The sequence below is a fragment of the Pristiophorus japonicus genome, chromosome 4 (genome assembly GCF_044704955.1).
Source record: "Pristiophorus japonicus isolate sPriJap1 chromosome 4, sPriJap1.hap1, whole genome shotgun sequence".
NCBI lineage: Eukaryota > Metazoa > Chordata > Chondrichthyes > Pristiophoridae > Pristiophorus > Pristiophorus japonicus.
The window spans coordinates 136,640,959-136,664,604 of NC_091980.1; the positions used below are offsets into that span (position 1 = coordinate 136,640,959).

Here is a 23,646-nt window from a genome sequence, read left to right on the forward strand (position 1 = left end):
CCCCCACCCCCCCGCAAGACTGTCTCCCCCCCCCCCCCCCCAAGACTGTCTCCCCCCCCCCCAAAGACTGTCTCCCTCTCTCCCCCCCCCAAAAGACTGTCTCCCCCCCCCCCCCCCCAAGACTGTCTCCCTCCTTTCCCCCCCCCCAGACTGTCTCCTCCTTTCTCCCCCCCCCCCCCCAAGACTGTCTCCCTCCCCCCTCACCCCCCCAAGACTGTCTCCCTCCCCCCTCACCCCCCCCCCAAGACTGTCTCCCTCCCCCCTCACCCCCCCCAAGACTGTCTCCCTCCCCCCCTCACCCCCCCAAGACTGTCGCCCTCCCCCCTCACCCCCCCCCCCAAGACTGTCTCCCTCCCCCCCCCCCCCAAGACTGTCTCCCTCCCCCCCCCGCAAGACTGTCTCCCTACCTCCCCCCCCAAAGACTGTCTCCCTCCCTCCCACCCCCCAAAGACTGTCTCCCTCCCTCCCCCCCCCAAAGACTGTCTCCCTCCCTCCCCCCCCCCAAAGACTGTCTCCCTCCCTCCCCCCCCCAAAGACTGTCTCCCTCCCTCCCTCCCCCCCAAAGACTGTCTCCCTCCCTCCCCCCCAAAAGACTGTCTCCCTCTCCCCTCCCAAGACTGTCTCCCTCCCCCCCCCCCAAGACTGTCTCCCTCCTTCCCCGCCCCCCCCCCCAAGACTGTCTCCCTCCTTCCCCCCCCCAAGACTGTCTCCCTCCTTTCCCCCCCCCCCCCAAGACTGTCTCCCTACCCCCCTCACCCCCCCAAGACTGTCTCCCTCCCCCCCTCACCCCCCAAGACTGTCTCCCTCCCCCCTCACCCCCCCCCCCAAGACTGTCTCCCTCCCCCCTCACCCCCCCCCAAGACTGTCTCCCTCCCCCCTCACCCCCCCCCCAAGACTGTCTCCTCCCCCCCTCACCCCCCCCCCAAGACTGTCTCCCTCCCCCCCTCACCCCCCCCAAGACTGTCTCCCTCCCCCCCTCACCCCCCCCAAGACTGTCTCCCTCCCCCCCTCACCCCAAGACTGTCTCCTTCCCCCCCTCACCCCACAGACTGTCTCCCTCCCCCCTCACCCCCCCCCCAAGACTGTCTCCCTCCCCCCTCACCCCCCCCCAAGACTGTCTCCCCTTCCCCCAAGACTGCTCCCCCCGCAAGACTGTCTCCCTCCCTCCCCCCGAGACTGTCTCCCTCTCTCCCTCCCCCAAGACTGTCTCCCTCTCCCCCCCCCCTAAGAATGTCTCCCTCTCCCCCCCACCCCCCCCCCCAAGACTGTCTCCCTCTCCCCCCCCCTCAAGACTGTCTCCCTCTCCCCGCCCCCCCAAGACTATCTCCCTCTCCCCCCCCCCCCCCAAGACTGTCTCCCTCTCCCCCCTCCAAGACTGTCTCCCTCCCCCGCAAGACTGTCTCCCTCCCTCCCCCCGAGACTGTCTCCCTCTTCCCTCCCTCCCTGCCCCCAAGAATGTCTCCCTCTCCCCCCCCCCCCCCCAAGACTGTCTCCCTCTCCCCCCCCTCAAGACTGTCTCCCTCTCCCCCCCCCCCCCAAGACTATCTCCCTCTCCCCCCCCCCCCCCCCCCAAGACTGTCTCCCTCTCCCCCCCCCCCTCCAAGACTGTCTCCCTCTCCCCCCCCCCTCCAAGACTGTCTCCCTCCCTCCCCCCGAGACTGTCTCCCTCTCTCCCTCCCTCCCTCCCCCAAGAATGTCTCCCTCTCCCCCCCCCCACCAAGACTGTCTCCCTCTCCCCCCCTCAAGACTGTCTCCCTCTCCCCCCCTCAAGACTGTCTCCCTCTCCCCCCCTCAAGACTGTCTCCCTCTCCCCGCCCCCCCAAGACTGTCTCCCTCTCCCCGCCCCCCCAAGACTATCTCCCTCTCCCCCCCCCCCCCCCCAAGACTGTCTCCCTCTCCCCCCCCCTCCAAGATGTCTCCCTCTCCCCCCCCCTCCAAGACTGTCTCCCTCTCCCCCCCCTCCAAGACTGTCTCCCTCTCCCCCCCCCCAAGACTGTCTCCCTCTCCCCCCCAAGACTGTCTCCCTCTCCCCCCCAAGACTGTCTCCCTCTCCCCCCAAGACTGTCTCCCCCTCTCCCCCCCAAGACTGTCTCCCTCTCCCCCCAAGACTGTCTCCCTCTCCCCCCCAAGACTGTCTCCCTCTCCCCCCAAGACTGTCTCCCTCTCCCCCCCAAGACTGTCTCCCTCTCCCCCCAAGACTGTCTCCCTCTCCCCCCCAAGACTGTCTCCCTCTCCCCCCCAAGACTGTCTCCCTCTCCCCCCCAAGACTGTCTCCCTCTCCCCCCAAGACTGTCTCCCTCTCCCCCCCAAGACTGTCTCCCTCTCCCCCCCAAGACTGTCTCCCTCTCCCCCCCAAGACTGTCTCCCTCTCCCCCCCAAGACTGTCTCCCTCTCCCCCCCAAGACTGTCTCCCTCTCCCCCCCAAGACTGTCTCCCTCTCCCCCCAAGACTGTCTCCCTCTCCCCCCCCAAGACTGTCTCCTCTCCCCCCCAAGACTGTCTCCCTCTCCCCCCCAAGACTGTCTCCCTCTCCCTCCCCCCCACTTCCCCCAAGACTGTCTCCCTCCACCCAGACTGTCTCCCTCTCCTCCAAGACTGTCTCCCTTTCCACCGCCCCCCCCCCCCCCCCCAAGACTGTCTCCCTCCCCCCCCTCCCCCAAGACTGTCTCCCTCCCCCCTCCCCCCAAGACTGTCTCCCGCCCTTCCCTCCCCCCAAGACTGTCTTCCTCCCCCTCCCCCAAGACTGTCTCCCTCCCACCCCAAGACTGTCTCCCTCCCCCCTCCCCCCCAAGACTGTCTCCCTCCCCTTCCCTCCCCCCAAGTCTGTCTCCCTCCCCCTCCCCCCAAGACTGTCTCCCTCCCACCCCAAGACTGTCTCTCCCCCCCCCCACAAGACTGTCCCCCCCCCCCCCCCCAAGACTGTCCCCCCCCCCCAAGACTGTCTCCCCATCCTCCCCCCCCCCCCCCCCCAAGACTGTCTCCCTCCCCCCACGACTGTCTCCCCCCTCCCCCCCACCAAGACTGTCTCCTACCCCTCCCCCAAGACTGTCTCCCTACCCCCCCCTCCCCCCCAAGACTGTCTCCCTCCCACCCCCTCCCCCCCAAGACTGTCTCTCTCTTTCTCCCCCCCCCCCCCCCCAAGAGTGTCGCCATCCACCCAAGACTGTCTCTCCCTCTCCCTCCCCCCCCTTCCCCCAAGACTGTCTCCCTCCCCCCCCAGACTGTCTCCCTCTCCACCGCCCCCCCCCCCCCAAGACTGTCTCCCTCCCCCCCTCCAAGACTGTCTCCCTCCCCCCCTCCAAGACTGTCTCCCTCCCCCCCCCCACCCAAGACTGTCTCCCCCCCCCCCCACCCAAGACTGTCTCCCTCCCCCCCCCCACCCAAGACTGTCTCCCTCCCCCCCCCACCCAAGACTGTCTCCCTCCCCCCCCCCACCCAAGACTGTCTCCCCCCCCCCCCCCCCAAGACTGTCTCCCCCCTCCCAAGACTGTCTCCCCCCTCCCCAAGACTGTCTCCCCCCCTCCCCCCCCCCCCCCAAGACTGTCTCCCTCACCCCCTCACCCCTCCCCCACAAGACTGTCTCCCTCCCTCCCCAAGACTGTCTCCCTCCCCCCCTCCCCCCAAGACTGTCTCCCTCTCCCCCAAGACTGTCTCCCTCCCCCCCCCCCCCCCCAAGACTGTCTCCCTCTCCCCCCCCCCCCCCCAAGACTGTCTCTCCCTCTCCCCCCTTCCCCCAAGACTGTCTCCCTCTCCCCCCAAGACTGTCTCCCTCTCCCCCCCCCAAGACTGTCTCCCTCCCTCCTCCCCCCCCCCCCCCCCAAGACTGTCTCCCTCTCTCCCCCCCCCCCCCCCAAGACTGTCTCCCTCCCTCCCCCCCCCCCCAAGACTGTCTCCCTCTCTCCCCCCCCCCCCCCCCCCCCCAAGACTGTCTCCCTCCACCCCCCCCCCCCAAGACTGTCTCCCTTCCACCCCCCCTCCCCCCCCAAGACTGTCTCTCTCTCTCTCTCTCTCTCTCTCTCTTCCCCCCCCCCCCAAGAGTGTCGGCATCCACCCAAGACTGTCTCTCTCTCTCTCCCCCCTCCCCCAAGACTGTCTCTCCCTCTCCCCCCTTCCCCCAAGACTGTCTCCATCTCCCCCAAGACTGTCTCACTCTCCACCGCCCCCCCCCCCCCCCAAGACTGTCTCCCTCTCCACCACCCCTCCCCCCAAGACTGTCTCCCTCTCCTCCCCTCCCCCCAAGACTTTCTCCCTCTCCCCCCTCCCCCCAAGACTGTCTCCCTCTCCCCCCCTCCCCTCAAGACTGTCTCCCTCCCCCCCCCTCCCCCCCAAGACTGTCTTCCTCCCCCCAAGACTGTCTTCCTCCCCCCCAAGACTGTCTCCCTCCCCCCTCCCCCCAAGACTGTCTCCTCCCTCCCCCAGACTGTCTCTCTTCCCCCCCTTCCCCCCAGACTGTCTGTCTTCCCCCTCCCTTCCCCCAGACTGTCTGTCTTCCCCCCCTCCCCCCAGACTGTCTGTCTTCCCCCCCCCTCCCCCCAGACTGTCTGTCTTCCCCCCCCTCCCCCAGACTGTCTGTCTTCACCCCCCCCTCCCCCAGACTGTCTGTCTTCACCCCCCCCTCCCCCAGACTGTCTGTCTTCACCCCCCCCTCCCCCCAGACTGTCTGTCTTCACCCCCCCCCCCCCAAGACTGTCTCCCTTCCACCCCCCCTCCCCCCCCAAGACTGTCTCTCTCTCTCTCTCTTCCCCCCCCCCCCCCCCCCAAGAGTGTCGGCATCCACCCAAGACTGTCTCTCTCTCTCCCCCCTCCCCCAAGACTGTCTCTCCCTCTCCCCCCTTCCCCCAAGACTGTCTCCCTCCCCCAAGACTGTCTCCATCTCCCCCAAGACTCTCACTCTCCACCGCCCCCCCCCCCCCCCAAGACTGTCTCCCTCTCCACCACCCCTCCCCCCAAGACTGTCTCCCTCTCCTCCCCTCCCCCCAAGACTTTCTCCCTCTCCCCCCCTCCCCCCAAGACTGTCTCCCTCTCCCCCCCTCCCCTCAAGACTGTCTCCCTCCCCCCCCTCCCCCCCAAGACTGTCTTCCTCCCCCCCAAGACTGTCTCCCTCCCCCCCTCCCCCCCAAGACTGTCTTCCTCCCCCCAAGACTGTCTTCCTCCCCCCCAAGACTGTCTCCCTCCCCCCCTCCCCCCCAAGACTGTCTCCTCCCCCCCCCAGACTGTCTCTCTTCACCCCCTCCTCCCCCAGACTGTCTGTCTTCACCCCCCCTCCCCCCAGACTGTCTGTCTTCACCCCCCCCTCCCCCCAGACTGTCTGTCTTCACCCCCCCTCCCCCCAGACTGTCTGTCTTCACCCCCCCTCCCCCCAGACTGTCTGTCTTCACCCCCCCTCCCCCCAGACTGTCTGTCTTCCCCCCCCTCCCCCCAGACTGTCTCTCTTCCCCCCCCCCTCCCCCCAGTCTCTCTCCCCTCCCCTCAGTCTCTCTCTCCCTCCCTCTCTCCCTCCCCCTCCAGTCTGTCTCTCTGTCTGCCCCCCCTCCCCCCAGTCTGTCTGTCTCTCTCCCCCACATCCGATGTTTTCTCTCCCACAGAAGGCTGCAAAAATTTTTGTGTAGATAATCAGCGATATTCTTGGCAACGGTCCTGAAAATAATCCAGAAGCTTAAGCAGTGCCACGTGGCACAGCTCCTCACGATACAGGCACAGCTTTCAGGTTCAAGGAGTCTGCGCATGCACGGGAGCAGAGTGCGGGGGGGACGGGGTCAGAGTCCAGGACGTGCAGTCGCAGAAGGATGCTCAAAAAACTAGTGCAAATAATCACTGTTTAAAAAAAAAAACAATCAGCGAAAAATGTACCATGCGGCAGGCTATTACATTTCCACCATCCCTTTTCCATAAAATTACTGATAAAACCAAAAGAAAAGCCTGTCCTCATCCTCCTCAGCTTTTCTAAATCCTTCATAGCAAAAGTCACAATCAACTGCCAACACTACAACTGAATCATTGCACACAACGGCATATATCAAGAACAACTTGACTTTATATGTAGCTCCTTTACTGGTTGAAAACAACCCAAAGGCAAGAAAAAAGTCATTGAGCCAAGGAAGACATTAGGAATGATGACCAAAAATGTGTTCAAAGAGGTGTGTTTTAAGAAGAGTCTGAAAGAACGAGTGAAGGTGGAGATGCACAGGGTCTTAAAGATGGAAATCCAGAGCATGGGGCCTGGCAACTAAAAGCACAGCTGCCAATGGTGGTGTGAAGGGCAGTGCGAGTACACTGTCATACTGTCTTTGAAATTGACTGCAAGTTCAGGATTTCCACATATGCTTGCACATGCGCTAAATCCCCAACTTGCGATCTGTCAAGGTACTCCTCGACAGATGAGCTACACCACCTTGGAAATCACAACTGCCCAGCAATTACCTACAAAAATGTTACAGTTGATGCAAACAGACACAGCCGGTTTGCATCAGTGTAAGGGGATTAGAAAGAGACAATAACTCATTCTATTAGCTCTGCAATGAATTGTAAAACTGTATTTCACACCTCCAATGATCTTTGTTTGGGCTCCATTGTATTTATGTTTGTATCACCTGTCCATGTTATTTTAAATGATATTTTCCAGAGTTTCAAAGATTTATCAGACCTCGAATTCCTAAATTAGATTTAAGAATTAATTCCCAAATAATTTTTTTTAGGTGGGCCGATGTGAGAGAGAGCAAGCGAGAGATAGCGATATAGCAAGCAGGCGGCAGATGGGTCATTTTGGAACTACTTATCCTCCTAGTCCTTATAATTATTCTGGAAATACATCAGGTAAAATGCAATCTAATGAAAGTTACCAGTATTGGAAATAGATACTTGCCCTTCAGTGCACTGATTGGAGCACCAGGCCCACATGATCCCAGGTACATTTCCGCACACGCTGCGCCCCCCGGGATCCATGGGCCTCCAGTGCGCAGTCAGAGAGCAAGTTCATGAAGGAGGACCCCATCGATAAGTTTGTATTCTTTTCACAGGTCGATGGTGTACTCCATTGTTATGCCGCCAACCGCAATTTCTGGGCCAACAAGAATTTTTAAATGCAGGGCAATGGTGGAATCAGAAGCCAACATAGGTCAGTGAGTTCTGGGGCGCGGGAAATCAGGACGCAAAAAGAGATGGGCAGCAGAGTTTTGGATAAGCTGAAGTTTGAAGAAGGTGGGAGGCTGGCTACAAGAGGATTGGAGTTATCAAGTCCAGATATGACAAATAGATGAGGGTTTCAGCAGCAGATGGGCTATGATAGGGACAGACTCCAGTAAACAACCTTTGTGGTGAAGACATGGGTACTGAAGCCCAACATCAAACAAGATGCCAAAGCTGTAAAAACCTAGTTCAGCCTGAGAAAATGGTCAAGGAGGTAGTGTCAGCAGCAAGAAGGCTGAAAACAATGGTTTTGTTCTTCCTGATTTTTAGCTGGAGGAAGTTGCAGCTCATCAGAGGATGGCTTTCAGACAAGAAAAGACACTGCTGCAGATGCTCTGACTATGATCGAAAAAAAATAAGAGTAGAACTAAACGAAGGTAGTCCCATGGAGCTGAACAATGGAGGAGAGGCATAATAGGACGGTGTGGTCGAACATGCTGAAGCCGCAGAGAGGACAAGTAAAGATAATGCACTATTATCCAAATCACAGACAATGTCGTTCCTAACTTTGGTTAGAGCACTGCAGTGCTGTTGTAGGGTCGGAAACTTCATTCCTGAATTCAAGTAGGGAGGCACAGGAAAGATGGGCATGGATTCAAGATCAGGTTAAGATAGGTCCTGTTTTAATTTTTTCTTCATTTGAACACGTTAAAAACAAAATCAACTAAAAATAGTTATCCATTATATTGAGAAACTAGCCTATGGGCCAACATTTGATACCGCATTTCAATAATTTGCACACACAACTGGGACCAACAAACTTAGCATTTCATTTTTGTATTATATACTGCTTAAGTTTGATTATCACATTGGACCTCTAGAGTATCCTCTTCATGATTTCTGAGCAAATCTCAGTAACGGCAGCAACTGAGGGACGATAACTAGCCTCCGTCAGGGTAGGGGTAAGGGAGAGAAGGGAAAAAATAAGGCAAAGCTGCCATTCTAGATATCTATCTAGTGACTCCCACTGGAAAGTATATGCAGTGAATGTTGGGTCAGAACAGGATTGGTATCAGTTGCAATGCCACCGCCCCCCCGCCCTCCTTACCCCAACCCCATGATCAAACACCCACCAATACTGACTGACCTCAAAAGAACAGCCTTTCATGGTGCTATACCCCAAAATGAGTTACTGCCTTCAGAGGTGAAGCAGACAAAACAATGATTTATAAAAAGCAAACATTTTGAAACTATTTCCATACCACCAGAATATGACAATTTCCAAACAAATTTTCTAGTTAACCAAATATTTTCACTGTCTTGAAAGTATAAGTGGTATTTTGTGTCAATGTATTAGATTACACCAATGTTACTGTCAAACACATGAAATTTACCACCAAGCATTATTCACTGGTTGAAAGTCCCACCATACCTATCAAAGCTGTAGTGAAGCGGTTCAGGGACAAAGGTTCCTCGTACACAGGTCCATCATGGCCGAACTCTATCTCACTCCTCACAAAGTCCCTGAAAAGTAAAAGAAACAAACAAACATTTTGATCAAGCTGTCTTCTAATTTTCTACCTCTGTAAGTAAAGACTATTAATAGATCAGTTAAATTTTTTAATGCGAGTTGTGTATTTCTGCTTCTTTTTGCACACTACAGAAATCTCCACTCATTTCATACCAGCACTTAAATGCTATACTTAATGCCAAGAAATTTTGCTATTTAAGAGAAGGCGGAGGGATGACCTAATAGAGGTCTTGAAGATTATGATGGGGTTCAATAGGGTAGACGTAGAGAAATGTTTTGACATCTAAACTAAGGGTCAGAAATATAAGATAGGCACGAATAAATCCAATAAGGAATTCAGGAGAAACTTCTTTACCCAGAAAGTGACGAGAATGCAGCACTCGCTCCCACAAGGAATAGTTGAGGCAATAGCATAAATGCATTTAAGGGGAAGCGAGATAAACACGAGAAGGAAAGGAATAGAAGGATATTCTGATAGGGTTAGAGGAATTAGAGTGGAAGGAGGCTTGCATGGAACATAAACGCTGGCAGGACCAGTTGGGCCACATGGCCTGTTTTTATGCTGTAAGTTCTATATAAATTCCTTTACATCATGTTAAAATAAAGTAAGGAATTTTTTTTTTTTTAAATAACCCGATTGGGAGAAATTAGCAATGCAGAACCAGCCATATCAATTACTAAATCCTGTAGACCTCAATGTCCAGGAACAAACAAATTTCTGACAACCTCTTAATTTTCTATCCACTTTCTCCCTTTCTCTCCTGCACTTGTACATGGTGCTTGGGTATGGTTCAATGAACAACAGCAGTCTTCAGATACTTAACCGAAGTGGTTTACTTTGTATATGAACAGAGATAGTGAGTATTGGCAGACTATTCAATTACAAAGCGCATTTTTGTCAAGCCTGATTCTGTTCTCACCAGAGCCATAGTTCCAGCATGGAGCTCCTAAACAACCAACAGGAACAGGAAATCTGGCTGATATTTTTCCTACTTGCTGGCCCAAGCCTGTTGAGTGCAACTGTAGCATCCAATTGCTACCCCAGCACAGATGAAATGTTTAACTTGGGTCTTCTGGTCCATTTGACTTAGTGTTACACTGGGTCAATAACCATCATGCCATCTTGGGGAGCCTTCAAATTTTTTTTTTTTTTAAAAACTGATTTCTTTTGATTTTCTGAAGACTTCTTGCCCCAGCCAGCATAAGTCTTCCCACTGGCCTCTGCCAATTCCAATTGATAAACAGCCACAAGGAGTTTACATAGGATTATATAGGATATATAGCACAGAAATGGGCCATTCGGCCCAACCGTCCATGCAAGTGTTTATGCTCCACTCGAGCCTCCTCCCGCCTTTCCACATCTAACTATCAGCATAACCATCTATTCTCTTCTCCCTCATATACTTAGCTAGTCTCCCCTTGAATGCATATATACTATCTGCCTTAAGTACTCCTTGTGGTAGCGAGTTCCACATTCTCACCAGTCTCTGGGTAAAGGGGTTTCTTCTGAATTCCCGATTTGATTTTGGTGACTATCTCATATTGATGGCCTCTCGTTATGCTCTTCCCCACAAATGGAAACACTCTCTCCGTATCCACTCGATCAAAACCTTTCATAATTTTAAAGATCTCTATTAGGTCACTCCTCTTGCTTCTTTTTTCAAGCGAAAAGAGACCCAACCTCTTCATCCTTCCCCGATAGGTATACACTCACATTTCTCATATCATTCTTGTAAATCTTCTCTGCACCCTCTCTAATGTCTCTATATCATTTCTAATATGGCGACTAGAAATGTACACAGTACTCCAAGTGACTGCTTTTCAATTCCATCCCTCTAGAAATAAACCCTAGTGCCTGGTTTGCTTTTTATGGCCTTGTTAACCTGTGTCGCTACTTTTAATATTTTGTGTATTTGTACTCCTGAGATTCCTTTGCTCCTCTACCCCACCCAAGTATTAAGTGGCTTCCCTATTCTTCCCTCTAAAATGTTATTCCTCACATTTATCTGTGTTGAAATTCATTTGCCAATTATATGCCCATTCTGCAAGTTCATTAATGCCTTCCTATAATTAGTTGCAGTCCTTCTCCTCCCCACCGCTCCCCCACCCGCAATTTGGTATCATCCACAAATTTAGAAATTGTGTTTTTGATTCCAAAGTCCAAATGGTTAATAGAAATTGTGAACAACAGTGGTCCCAGCACGGATCCTTGTGGAACACCACTACCCACCTTCTGCCACTGTGAATAGCTACCCTTTACCTCTACTCTCTGCTTCCTGTCTTGAAGCCAGCTAGCTATCCATTCTGCTACTTTTCCCCGACTCCGCATTCTCTGACCTTATTCATTCATCTATTATGTGGTACCTTATCAAAGGCCTTTGGAAAATCTAGATAAATTACATCTATTGCATTACGCTTGTCTATTCTCTCTGTTACCTCTTCAAAAAATTCAATGAGGTTGGTCAAGCAAGACTTACCTTTTGAAATCCATGCTGACTATTCATTATTATACTTTTGGCTTCTAGATGCTCTTCTATTTTCTCCTTTAGTAGAGATTCCATTATTTTTCCCACCACCGATATTAAGCTAACTGGTCTCTAGGTCCCTGGACATGAAATATAGGAATTATGTTAGCTATCTGCCAGTTCTCTGGCACTACACCTTTTTCTAATGAATTAGGAAATATGTGTAGTAATTCCTCTGCTGTCTCTTCCCTATATTCTTCTAAAATACACAGATGTAATCCATCCGGACCAGGGGCTTTATCCTCTGAGTTTGATTAGTTTATTTAATATTTAAGATGCAGTTATTTCATTACTAATCTCAATTACTGTTCAATATAAGAACATAAACAGGAACATAGGCCATTCGGCACCTTGAGCCTGCTCCGCCATTCAATAAGATCATGGCTGATCATCTACCTCAACTCCACTTTCCTGCACTATCCCCATACCCTTTGATTTCCTGAATATCCAAAAATCTATTGCTCTCTGTCTTGAATATACTTAACGACTGAGCCTCCAAAGCCCTTTGGTGTAGGGAATTCCAAAGATTCACCACCCTTGGAGTGAAGAAATTTCTCTTCGCTTCAGTCCTAAATGGTCGAATCCTTATTCTGAGACCGTTACCCCTGGTTCTAGACTCCCCAACCAGGGGAAACCTCCTCCCACATCCACCGGGTCAAGCCCTGTAAGAATTTTGCGTGTTTCAATGAGATCACCTATCATTCTTCTAAACTCTAGAGAATATAGGCCGAGTCTGTTCAATCTCTCCTCATAGGACAATCCCCCCATCCCAGGAATCAGTCTGGTGAACCTTCATTACACTCACTCTATGGCAAGTATATCCTTCCTTAGCTAAGGAGACCAAAACTCTACACAATACTCCAGGTGTGGTCTCAACAAGGCCCTATATAATTGCAGTAAAACATCTTTGCTCTTATACTCAAAACCTCTTGTAATAAAGGCTAACATACCATTTGCTTTCTTAATTGTTTGCTATACCTGTATACTGGCCTTGAAATTCCGGTCGGAGGCTTCTTTCGGCCGAACACCTCCGACCGGAGAAATTTTACCAAAGTACCTGGTGGTCCCGGAGGAGCCTGCAATTCCGGTGGGGAGGCCTTCTCTTCCCGCACTGAGGATTGCGCTCCCGTCCTCCAGGTTCAGACGCAGAAGGTGCATTCACGTGTGACTGCACAACCAATCAGGTACAGTATTCCACAACTTTCGCATTAACAATGAGAACTCCATATCTACAAATTCTCATTGCTATTAATGGGAAAAAAATCAAACACACTAAACAACATAAAAAATAAAAAACACACCTCACATAATTAAAATTAAAGTTAATAAATGTCTTAGAAAAAAAAATTCCGATTTAAAAAAAAAGTTTTTTTTAAATTATGGTTTAAAATAGACTTACCGTAGTGGGCAGGGTTTTTAAACAATAAAGTGTTTTTACATTTTATTTTAATATGTTTGTGTGTTTTAAAATTCTTACGCCTGTAAAAGTAGGCTATGTGCCTGTTTTTATCAGGTACAAGAGTTTTCAGGACATTTGCTGGGCAAGATATGCAAATATCACAATCTTGCCCTTGCAAATGTCCTCGCTCCCAAGATGCGTTGGATCTGTCAAACTGGAGCTTGACAGATCGGAAAAGCCGGTTTTCAGTGCATGCGCATTGCGCGCTGTAAACTGGCTTTTGCGATGTCTTCCCGGGTCCGTACACGCTCCGTATGGACCTGGGGAGGCCGGGATTTGTGGCCCATTATCTTTCAGTGATTCGTGTTCAAGGACACCCATCTGAACATCAACATTTCCCAATCTCTCACCGTTTTTCTATTTTTCCAACCAAAGTGGATAACTTCACATTATATTCCATTTGCCATGTTCTTGCCCACTCACTTAGCCTGTTTATATCCCCTTGCAGCCTCTCTGCATCCTCCTCACAACTTACATTCCCACCTAGCTTCATATCATCAGTAAACTTGAATATATTGCATTGGATCCCCTCATCCAAATCATTGATATAGATTGTAAATAAATAGCTGAGGTCCAAGTATTGATCCTTGCGGTACGCCTCTAGTTACAATCTGCCAACCCGAAAATGACCCATTTAATCCTACTCCATTTTCTATCCGTTAACCAATTCTCAATCCATGCGAGTATATTACCCCCAATCCCATGAGTCCTCATTTTGTTTAATAACCTCATGTGGCACCTTATCGAATGCCTTCTGAAAATCCAAATAACCACATCCACTGGTTCCCCTTATCTATTCTGCTAGTTACAAACTCAAAAAATTAACTGATTCATCAAACACTGTTACCCTTTCATAAATCCGTGTTGACTCTACCCAATCCTGTTATTATTTTCTAAGTGCACCGTAACCACGTCTTTAATAATAGATTCTAGCATTTTCCCTACTGCTATTGTCATTTGCATAACAGACTGAAAAGATACTTCAAAAGTCTACCATCGACTTGCTAAACCCACTAACCTTTCCATGTCTTCCTCGAATCTTCCAGCTTCCCATGAACCTGAACTTAGCATCATCAGGAAAACTCAACACCATTCCTCTTGTGCCCATGTCCAAAGTAAAGAACAAAGTTGAGAGTTTCCAGCACAGATACTCAAGGCTCACTACTACCCATATCCAATACATCCAAAAGAACAGACCTTTCCTCTCGGCTATCTGTAACCCTAATCATCCCTGTATCCACACTGGTACATTCCCTAAATGTTTCGAACAAGTCTTCTTTGTGGTTACTTATCAAATGCCTCTGAAAATTTATTTACAAAATATTCAATTCTGCAGCCAAAAAGCAAATTACATTTGCACAGCTGAAACGGTTAAGCCTTGAGTATGATTCTTCATTGTTACAGTATCTAACATTGCAGCTATACCTATCTGATTTATAAGTCAGAAGTTCGCCACAGCACAAAGGAACATCAGACTACTTAATGAATGCTCCCAATACTCACACAGGGCTCTCCCATTTCTGCACATCACACAAGCACAACTCTCCCACCATTTCCACTGTAACACAATGCTGAAAGCTGCACAATATATATACACATCAAACATTATTGTTGTTTGACCTAAAAAAAAATCAGTTTAGAACAGGAATCACACTGGAAATTGTATTGACTCAGCAAGTACACCTGACATTCAACTCACTCAATTTCACTCCTGCATCATCTGGTCAGGTCCACAAATATCCAAACATAACAGATACGTATGCTCGGTTTACTAACGATTAAAAAGTACAATTAATTCCAAGACAATAAAAACATTTAAAATCTAGGGCATCCCTGCAGTACTCTAACTTTCCCATCGCAGCATTTGACTTGATTTTGAGCAACCTTAATGATTTTTCCTCCACTGTCCTGTTTCTAACAGATCAAAACATTTATCACTCCTCCTAATATCAGTTTTAAATTCACAGTATTTCCCAAACCAACTGGGGACATATTTTCTTTATTTTGTTTCAAAAACATTGCTGCAATGTTCATTAGGTTAACACTTCAAGAACTGAAAATAGATGAATACTCTATCAAGTGTTGTAATGACATACTACAATTTACTACACGAATTACATTATTTATAAATGGTTTCTTAAAGATTTATAGATGCTAAAACACAATAATAAACCATCAATAAAGATCACCATGCCTTCACATCAATACATGTAGAACAGTGATGCAAATGTACAAGTCATACACATGTACATTACGCAAATATTGTCAGAGCAACATTGTTCAAATATTGCCATGGGGATTGCACAAATTGCTAAGAGTATGCATCACTGCTGTACTAATACGTCCATTAAACATTCCCTAGTTTCTATCTGGGAATCTAAACGAGCTACATAACTTATTCCATTAAACTGGAAGCCGGAGACTTGGATGAATATTTACACAACCTGCTGATGTGAACAGCTGTTGCTGAAATAGTAAATTGCCAGAGTTTCACATTACACTTTGGAGCGACATATAAGCAGCCTCAATTATTAAATTTTCAACCTATATTTTAGATGAAAATGATAGTAAAACTGGGCTTTCCACTATTGTCTGAATGAAGAAATAAAATTGACAATAGAAAAGGTACAAGCAAAGGGAGCAGCTTGTATTAAATCTATTTCCCCAACAACTAGTTGGATTGATTTAGGGCCCATCTTTGGCCACCCGTAGGACAGTAAGGCAGCTTTGAAAAGGGCCTTGGGTTTCTCAAGTTAATTCATCTGCCAGTTTCAATCAATTAAATCTACAATGAAAAACAGAAACAGTGATGGGAGGGGAAAAGAAAGAGAAAAAACATGGAAACAGAAACACAGCAATAAAAATATAGGCAGGAACTCAAAAAGAAACAATTGAGAATGAATCAGAGAATCCCAAATACATATAAAAATGCAGAAAGATTGTACACGATTACTTTGAGCATTCACAATACTGTAAATTTTCTGAAACTCAGATTCAAGCCACATTAGGAAGCTGAGGCTCCTTTAACAGATAAAGTCAAAATTGTTAAGTTTGAAAGTTTAAGACTTGGTCTTTTTACACATCAATTTTTTTCATAATTTTTTCTGCACTCATGGCGAGGACCGGAGCGCTAGGCAACAGTTTCAACTTCCAGAATCCAGTAACAGCATTAAGCACTCAGATCGGGTAAAGTGTGTTTAGATAGAGTAAAGTTGCCTCCACTTTGCCCAATGTGTCTCAGCTCCAACCTGAGAAGCAGTTCCGATTGCACCAAGGTGACAGTTTTCCATTTACCACTCTAGCAATCGTGTGGCCTGAGTGAGTGCCAATTTTGTGTCATTTAATACTGAAAGAGGAGCAGCATAGTGTGCAGTTCAGATTATCCACACTCGCATCAGATAAGACTCTCAAGCCAGCAGAGATGCCCGTCACCCTAATATATCCAGCCAGGATTTGAACCAGGTCCCAGAAATGATAGGAAGGATTAGATGTTAGACACTGACCTATTTTAATTTTACACAAAACAAGCAGCTTTTAATCAATGACAAAACTGAGCACGCCAATAATCCTTACCTGGAAATTTGGTGTCCGGCGTACAAAAGTAGCGCAGTCAAAACATACAGGTATAGCTGGACCAAGTGCTGCCGAGGCAAAGTTAGAAGAACGAGGCTTATTATATAACCTGAAAGACAATAAGAAACACATTCAATCACTTCTCGAACAACAGCAATACGACTGTAACACTCTATTAAGCAGACTCAGCGTCTTATTTTATGCAAGCTGACAGTGCTCTATACCTACTTATTTGATAGCATAACCCAGGGATGTACCAATAGCCTTGTGATATAGACTGAATTCTCGTGTCTTTTGCAGGTATATTTTTCCAATCTCTCCAAAGAGGGACTGAATTAATACTGAGTCTTGGTACAAATGGTTAAGCTGCTTTATTTCATTCTAAGGTGAATATACAGAATAGTGATTAGATGCACTTACTTTAATCAATACAACCTATCTCTTGCAATGCTAGAAAATAAATACATCATGCTTCACCATATCTTACTTGACCAGGACAAGAGATCTCCTAACTGTAATATTCCTTGTCTCCTGCTGTTCTATTGTACCAATATCCTGCAGCAACAAACCTCGACAAATGCCCTAACAGCTGTCCTTTCCCTCACAGCTTATCTGACCACAAAGATCTGTCATCTTTCTTTAAAAAAGATAGACTCCAGTGTTCAGTTTTAGTTAAAATTGATCTCCCCACCACCCCAAACCAGAACAGAATTCACCAGCCTAACTTGGCAATGGCCCCTGAGAAGTTCAAATGAGTAGGATTGTCACTGCAACAATTAGTGTGAATGCCAACTTATCTTTTATTGTCTTCAGGACGCTGGTTCATATTGTCCCATCTGAAAAATCCAAATAAAAACCTACAAGCCCTGTTGTCCTGTGAATTTAACCCCTTGGGAGCAAAGTTTAACTCAATAATAGCATTTTCAACACATATTGCAGCAAGGTCTCCCGTGATGACGTAGACTGAAATCTTGAAACGCACGTTTAAAGATATCTGCAGAGTATATTACATAGTTCAATAAACTGCATGATTTCCTGGTACAAAGTTGCTACACAGACAAAGTGAATGTTGCCCCCTATTGCATTGAGCCCAAACATTTGTAAATAACGGAAAATGAACTGCAGAACATGCAGTCCCAGCACTCAAGATTCAAGCAATGACTCCTGTAAGATAAAACTTACCTGCACGTTGTGTTAGTGTTTTAATAATGCTTTTGTTTAACTGTTTATAACTCCAGATAGAAACATAGAAACATAGAAAATAGGTGCAGGAGTAGGCCTTTCGGCCCTTCTAGCCTGCACCGCCATTCAATGAGTTCATGGCTGAACATTCAACTTCAGTACTCCATTCCTGCTTTCTCGCCATACCCCTTGATCCCCCTAGTAGTAAGGATATCATCTAACTCCTTTTTGAATATATTTAGTGAATTGGCCTCAACAACTTTCTGTGGTAGAGAATTCCACAGGTTCACCACTCTCTGGGTGAAAAAGTTCCTCCGCATCTCGGTCCTAAATGGCTTACCCCTTATCCTTAGACTGTGACCTCTGGTTCTGGACTTCCCCAACATTGGGAACATTCTTCCTGCATCTAACCTGTCTAACCCCGTCAGAATTTTAAACGTTTCTATGAGGTCCCCTCTCATTCTTCTGAACTCCAGTGAATACAAGCCCAGTTGATCCAGTCTTTCTTGATAGGTCAGTCCCGCCATCCCGGGAATCAGTCTGGTGAACCTTCGCTGCACTCCCTCAATAGCAAGAATGTCCTTCCTCAGGTTAGGAGACCAAAACTGTACACAATACTCCAGGTGTGGCCTCACCAATGCCCTGTACAACTGTAGCAACACCTCCCTGCCCCTGTACACAAATCCCCTTGCTATGAAGGCCAACATGCCATTTGCTTTCTTAACCGCCTGCTGCACCTGCATGCCAACCTTCAATGACTGATGTACCATGACACCCAGGTCTCTTTGCACCTCCCCTTTTCCTAATCTGTCACCATTCAGATAATAGTCTGTCTCTCTGTTTTTACCACCAAAGTGGATAACCTCACATTTATCCACATTATACTTCATCTGCCATGCATTTGCCCACTCACCTAACCTATCCAAGTCGCTCTGCAGCCTCACAGCATCCTCCTCGCAGCTCACACTGCCACCCAACTTAGTGTCATCCGCAAATTTGGAGATACTACATTTAATCCCCTCATCTAAATCATTAATGTACAGTGTAAACAGCTGGGGCTCCAGCACAGAACCTTGCGGTACCCCACTAGTCACTGCCTGCCATTCTGAAAAGTACCCATTTACTCCTACTCTTTGCTTCCTGTCTGATCAAAGGAGACCAGGTGCAGTTTTTACTGGAAGCACCCAGTACTTTCTCATTCATTTCTATCACTTGAATGGATAGGATGTGCCCCCTTCCGTCAGTAGGGATGTTTACTAGGCCAGGTCAGAAACCAAATCTTTTGGAATTTCTTTCTTTCAAAATTCTCATCCTTATTTTCAAACCCCTCCACGGTCTCACCCCTTCCTATCTCTGTAATCTCCTTCAGCCCCACAATCGCCCGAGATGTCTGCGCTCCTCTAATTCTGCCTTCTTGAGCATTCCCAATTATAATCAATCACTCAACCATTGGTGGTCGTGCCTTCTGTTGCCTAGGCCCCAAGCTCTGGAACTCCCTGCCTAAACCTCTCCGCCTCTCTCCTCCTTCAAGATGCTCCTTAAAACATACCTCTTTGACGAAGCTTTTGGTCACCTGCGCTAATTTCTATTTATGCAGCTCAGTATAAAATTTATCTCAATACTTCTGTGAAGCAGCTTGGGACGTTTCACTATGTTAAAGGCACTATATAAATACAAGTTGTTGTTGTTGTTGTTGGCTGTGGCAATTATAGACAATTAGTTTCTATCTTGCATACATCAATTAGACAATCTGAGCTGTTTGCTAATTAACCTTGACCTGACCTATTTACAACATAAACTGAGGCAGGTTAACTCCCCTTGAAGCTATTTTCTGCAATTATTTGTGTCACTTTTCCTGCACACAAAAGATATAATTCTTTTTACCATCTTGCTAACAGAAGCCCAGTTTACATTCATAATCCATGACTGAGTAAAAAATTGAAAATATAGAATGTTATAATTTGAAGCATAATTAATGACGTCTTCATAATCTGATTTTAAACAGTTCATCCTCACTCACAAAAGTTTATTTCTCCAATTTTCTCCCTCTTAAAACTGCTGACTCCTGCTAAATCACAGGTCCATGGAAGCCTATTGCCTACTGGCATCTTACCCAACTGAACAAGTACATTTTCCAAAATAGATAGCAATGAAGATGGCTAATATTCTCCTCCCAAGCCTGTGGCACCTGTTGCCCCTGGTATGAGCATCTAATTTACTATAGGTCAGCGACTAAATCTGGGACCAATGTGGCTTCATCCTGAAAATTGCAGGACATTTACCCACGAATGAGAGTTTATGGATTTATTCAAATTGTATTGAATCTGAAATGAACAGCCTTGCGAAAGCCAACAGAAACCTCTCTCAAGACATGGGGTGAGCCTATCCAAGTGGAACTTGGCCAATGTGCTTTCGACAGTTCACCAAATTTGGTAAATTGAAAGTTGTAAACACGCAAGATAGCTGACATTCTGGAAATTGTTTTATTAAACCGGAAGGCAGTCGAGAAACCATAAAATGAAAAATTCTTACTAACGGTCCTCAAATTCATGACAAGTCAAGAAATACAAACAGATTGTTCATGTAAAATTTGAATTGATTATCAGCCAACTGGGATCCATTGTTAACACCACCTGAGCACCAAGCAATATCAGAGCAGGCTTTGTAAATTCCAAAGCAATTATGATTCTTTTGTTCAGCAAATGTCTCGGATGAGTCCTGATGTCAGAGTTTTGTTAGGTTTAGAGGGCATCAAGGTCATGGCAGTGCAGTTATATAGGGCCCAAGTTTCCACATGATTTGCGCCTGATTTTTAGGATCAACTGGTGGAGAATGGACTATCTTAGAAATCGCAATTCTCCACATTTTTTTCTGCAGTTCTGGTCAGGTAGAACAGTTCCACTTTGGAACAGAATTTTTTCTTCAAAAGGGGGCTTGTCCGGCCACTGACGCCTGATTTGAAAGTTTCCACAGTGAAAACGAACTCCAAACTAACTTAGAATGGAGCAAGTGAAGATTTTTGTAGAACTGAAAAAACCTGTTCCACACATTAAAAAATCAGGCGCAGGTTACAAATTAGGCGTCCAGAACGAGGTGGGGGGGGAGGGAAGTCATTAAATTCGACAATAAATCCTTATTTATACTTATACAAATATTATACAAATAAATCCAACCTGAATAAAAATTTATAAGCAAAGAAAAGATTAAATAAACCATCTTCCTACCTGTGTGAAAGTGCTTCAGCCAGGGAGAATGCTGCAGCAAGCCTCACAAAACGAGGCAGCCGTTCCCGAAGGCGGGCGGGAGAGAGGGAACCGACCGAACGCGGGGGGAGGGGAGGAAGCCGTTCCAGACGGCGGGCGGGAGGGAGGGAACCAACCGAACGCTGGGGGGGGGGGGGGGGGGAGCCGTTCCAGACGGCGGGGAGGGACGCAACCGACCGAACGCAGGGGGCGGGGGGGGGAGCCGTTCCAGACGCCGAGCGAGCGGGCGGGAGGGACCCGACCGAACGCAGCGGGGGGGGGGGGAGGAAGCCGTTCGGGAGGGAGGGTGGGGGGGGGGGGGAAGGAGACAGAAGGATGCAGGAAGCCTCAGAAATTGAGGAGCCATTTCCCGACGGCAAAAGGGGGAGGTCGTCGGGAAACGGCTGCCTCAACTTTGAGGCTTCCTGCAGCCTTCTCAGTGCTGATGGCAATGTGCTTTTATTAAAAAATGTTCAAAAACTAAACAGCTACAAAGAACTACAAAAATGGCCGAGTGCCAATGTTTCCTTCACACTGCGCATGCGCGAACGCTCCAATGCGCACGCACAGCGTTGCCTGCAGGAAAAAAACTAATTTAAATGGTACCCGCCCCCTCCCACTTACAAAATCGGCGCGAGTGTAGGCTCCGCCCCCCTGGGCGCCGCGCCAAACAGACAAGGAGCTGCAGGGCGCTCCAGAATCGCGATTTTTTTTCCGGCGCCGTATTAGGCGCAAAAAACGGGCGCCCAGCTTGGAGGGGCGCCCGTTTTTTATCGTGTGGAAACTTGGGCCCCATATTCATTAACAATAGCGTTTCTACACCTCGATGGCATACAGCATAGTTTGACAAAAGGGCACTTTTAATGGCAGGTGTAGGGACAGAGACTCTGAGCTGGATATCCACAACTTAGGAGAGCTGCTCCTTTTGTAGTGTGCTATCAGACCAAGAATGGAGAATCGTGACAGTTTTTGGTGACGGACCTCAGGATTTCCATAAATTGAGTTATTTAGGTGCCCAAGATAGAGTTCACATATTAATAATGTGCCACTGGAAATGAGTGTACCCTGGGTCTGCTACCAGCAGTACTTTATCAATACAATGCAGTTAGGGGGAAGACTTCCACCAGAGCTTTAATTTTAATTTTTTTTTATTTTTTAAAAAGAGTGAATCAGTTTTGTAAAAGATTCAGTTGCATTTTGCTCTGGGGATCTCTCATTCATCGGTACCGAGGACATTCCTTTTCTAACTTCTTAAGTATATAGACAGAAGTGATTGATTTACTCAGGCACCATGAATTTGACAACGAGTTCATTCAAATGCAATAATGCAGCTTTAATACCCGTGACTATACCACGATGAATCTACAATTACTGAGGTCGCTAAAAACTCCAATCAAATTCTGAAGAATGATCTACATATACACCGTAAGCAAGAAATCTGAATGAGTAATTCTTACTTGTATTCACTCAAAATAAACAAAATATTAAATTCCGCACAATATCTTCAACTCACCACACTCTGGGAAGGACTTTAAAAGGAGGGCTGTACTTTTTAATTTAAAAAGACTGGATAACTGTAATGCACTCCTGATCCACAAATTTCCTATTTTTTTTTAAACTCTTTCTGTTCCTCCTTTCACACTAAATAAAAAATGGAAGCAACTCATTACACGTAGCACAGAATGTTCTGGTGCAACGATCAAAACAAGAGCAATGTCAACATGCAAAAGGGAGTTATAATATCAAAGTACTAAGCCATAGTAAAATACAAGCTTGTGCCTATAATTCTGTGCAATGTAAACTTTTCAGTTACATTCTTAAGAAGCTTACCAAGCGGAGAGGGATGGTGACAGTCATCCTCATTTGAGGTGCTTTTAACCTCATTAACTTGGCACCAGGTGAGTGCCGCTACTTTCAAGTCCCGCTGCCCAACGTACTTTTTTTGTGCTGTTTTCTCCAGAAGTCTCAATTTACAGACTGTTCTGCACATGCAGGATGGGGGCAAGCCTGGCAACACGATCATAACAGGTGTACAGGAACACTCAGCACAATGTGGTCGTCGCCAATTTGAAGGCAGATCACAAGACCCACAAAAAGAGAGTCTGCAAGTGCCATTGGTTCTCTGGAGATTGGGGCGATATAGTTGGGAATATCATGGTGGGAGGACTGCACAACTGTTCTGTGGTTTTCTATCAACATTCAACTACCAAAAGAATAGTGCTGTCTTCATAGCACGATCCAACTGCAAAAGATTTGACTTTTAATTTAAATGTTCCAATAAACAGCAGTTTGTACAGCGACAGCATGACTGCTTACATATACTGGAGATTTACTTTCAAAATCATCAGTGATTTGTGCTCAAGTGGCAATTTATGAACAAAAGTTATTTTGTTCATATTTGTCAGCAACTAGTTTTGGAAATGGAGTTTGTTTATATTATGTTTTCTCTATCAAACAGAAGGCACCATCTTGCAAAAACTATCAGACAGCAAGAGCTGGAATTTCATTCTGCATACATTAAGCAAATATTACTACGGTGAAGGACACATGTTAAGAGGTGGATGAATTAACTGTGCAAATAGATGTTAACAAATATGATGTGATTGGGATTACGGAGACGTGGCTCCAGGATGATCAGGGCTGGGAACTCAACATCCAGGGGTATTCAACATTCAGGAAGGATAGAATAAAAGGAAAAGGAGGTGGGGTAGCATTGCTGGTTAAGGAGGAGATTAAGGCAATAGTTAGGAAGGACATTAGCTTGGATGATGTGGAATCTATATGGGTAGAGCTGCAGAACACCAAAGGGCAAAAAACGTTAGTGGGAGTTGTGTACAGACCTCCAAACAGTAGTAATGATGTTGGGGAGGGCATCAAACAGGAAATTAGGGGTGCGTGCAATAAAGGTGCAGCAGTTATAATGGGTGACTTTAATATGCACATAGATTGGGCTAACCAAACTGGAAGCAATACGGTGGAGGAGGGTTTTCTGGAGTGCATAAGGGATGGT

At 47.6% G+C, this 23,646-nt stretch overlaps 1 protein-coding gene across 2 annotated transcripts in view; it reads right to left on the reverse strand.

Annotated features, from left to right (window-relative positions):
• Positions 1–23,646, reverse strand: part of rnf145a (ring finger protein 145a) — a 129,502-nt gene that overhangs the window by 62,397 nt on the left and 43,459 nt on the right. Inside the window, exons 2-3 of one of the 2 annotated variants that reach the window (XM_070878592.1) lie at positions 16,213–16,321; positions 8,557–8,648 (exon numbers count right to left, since the gene is read on the reverse strand). The exons of the other annotated variant lie outside the window; for it this stretch is intronic. Of the exons in view, the coding sequence (XP_070734693.1) occupies positions 8,557–8,648; positions 16,213–16,321 (201 nt within the window). The remainder of the gene's footprint in view (positions 1–8,556; positions 8,649–16,212; positions 16,322–23,646) is intronic. 2 annotated transcript variants of the gene reach the window in all.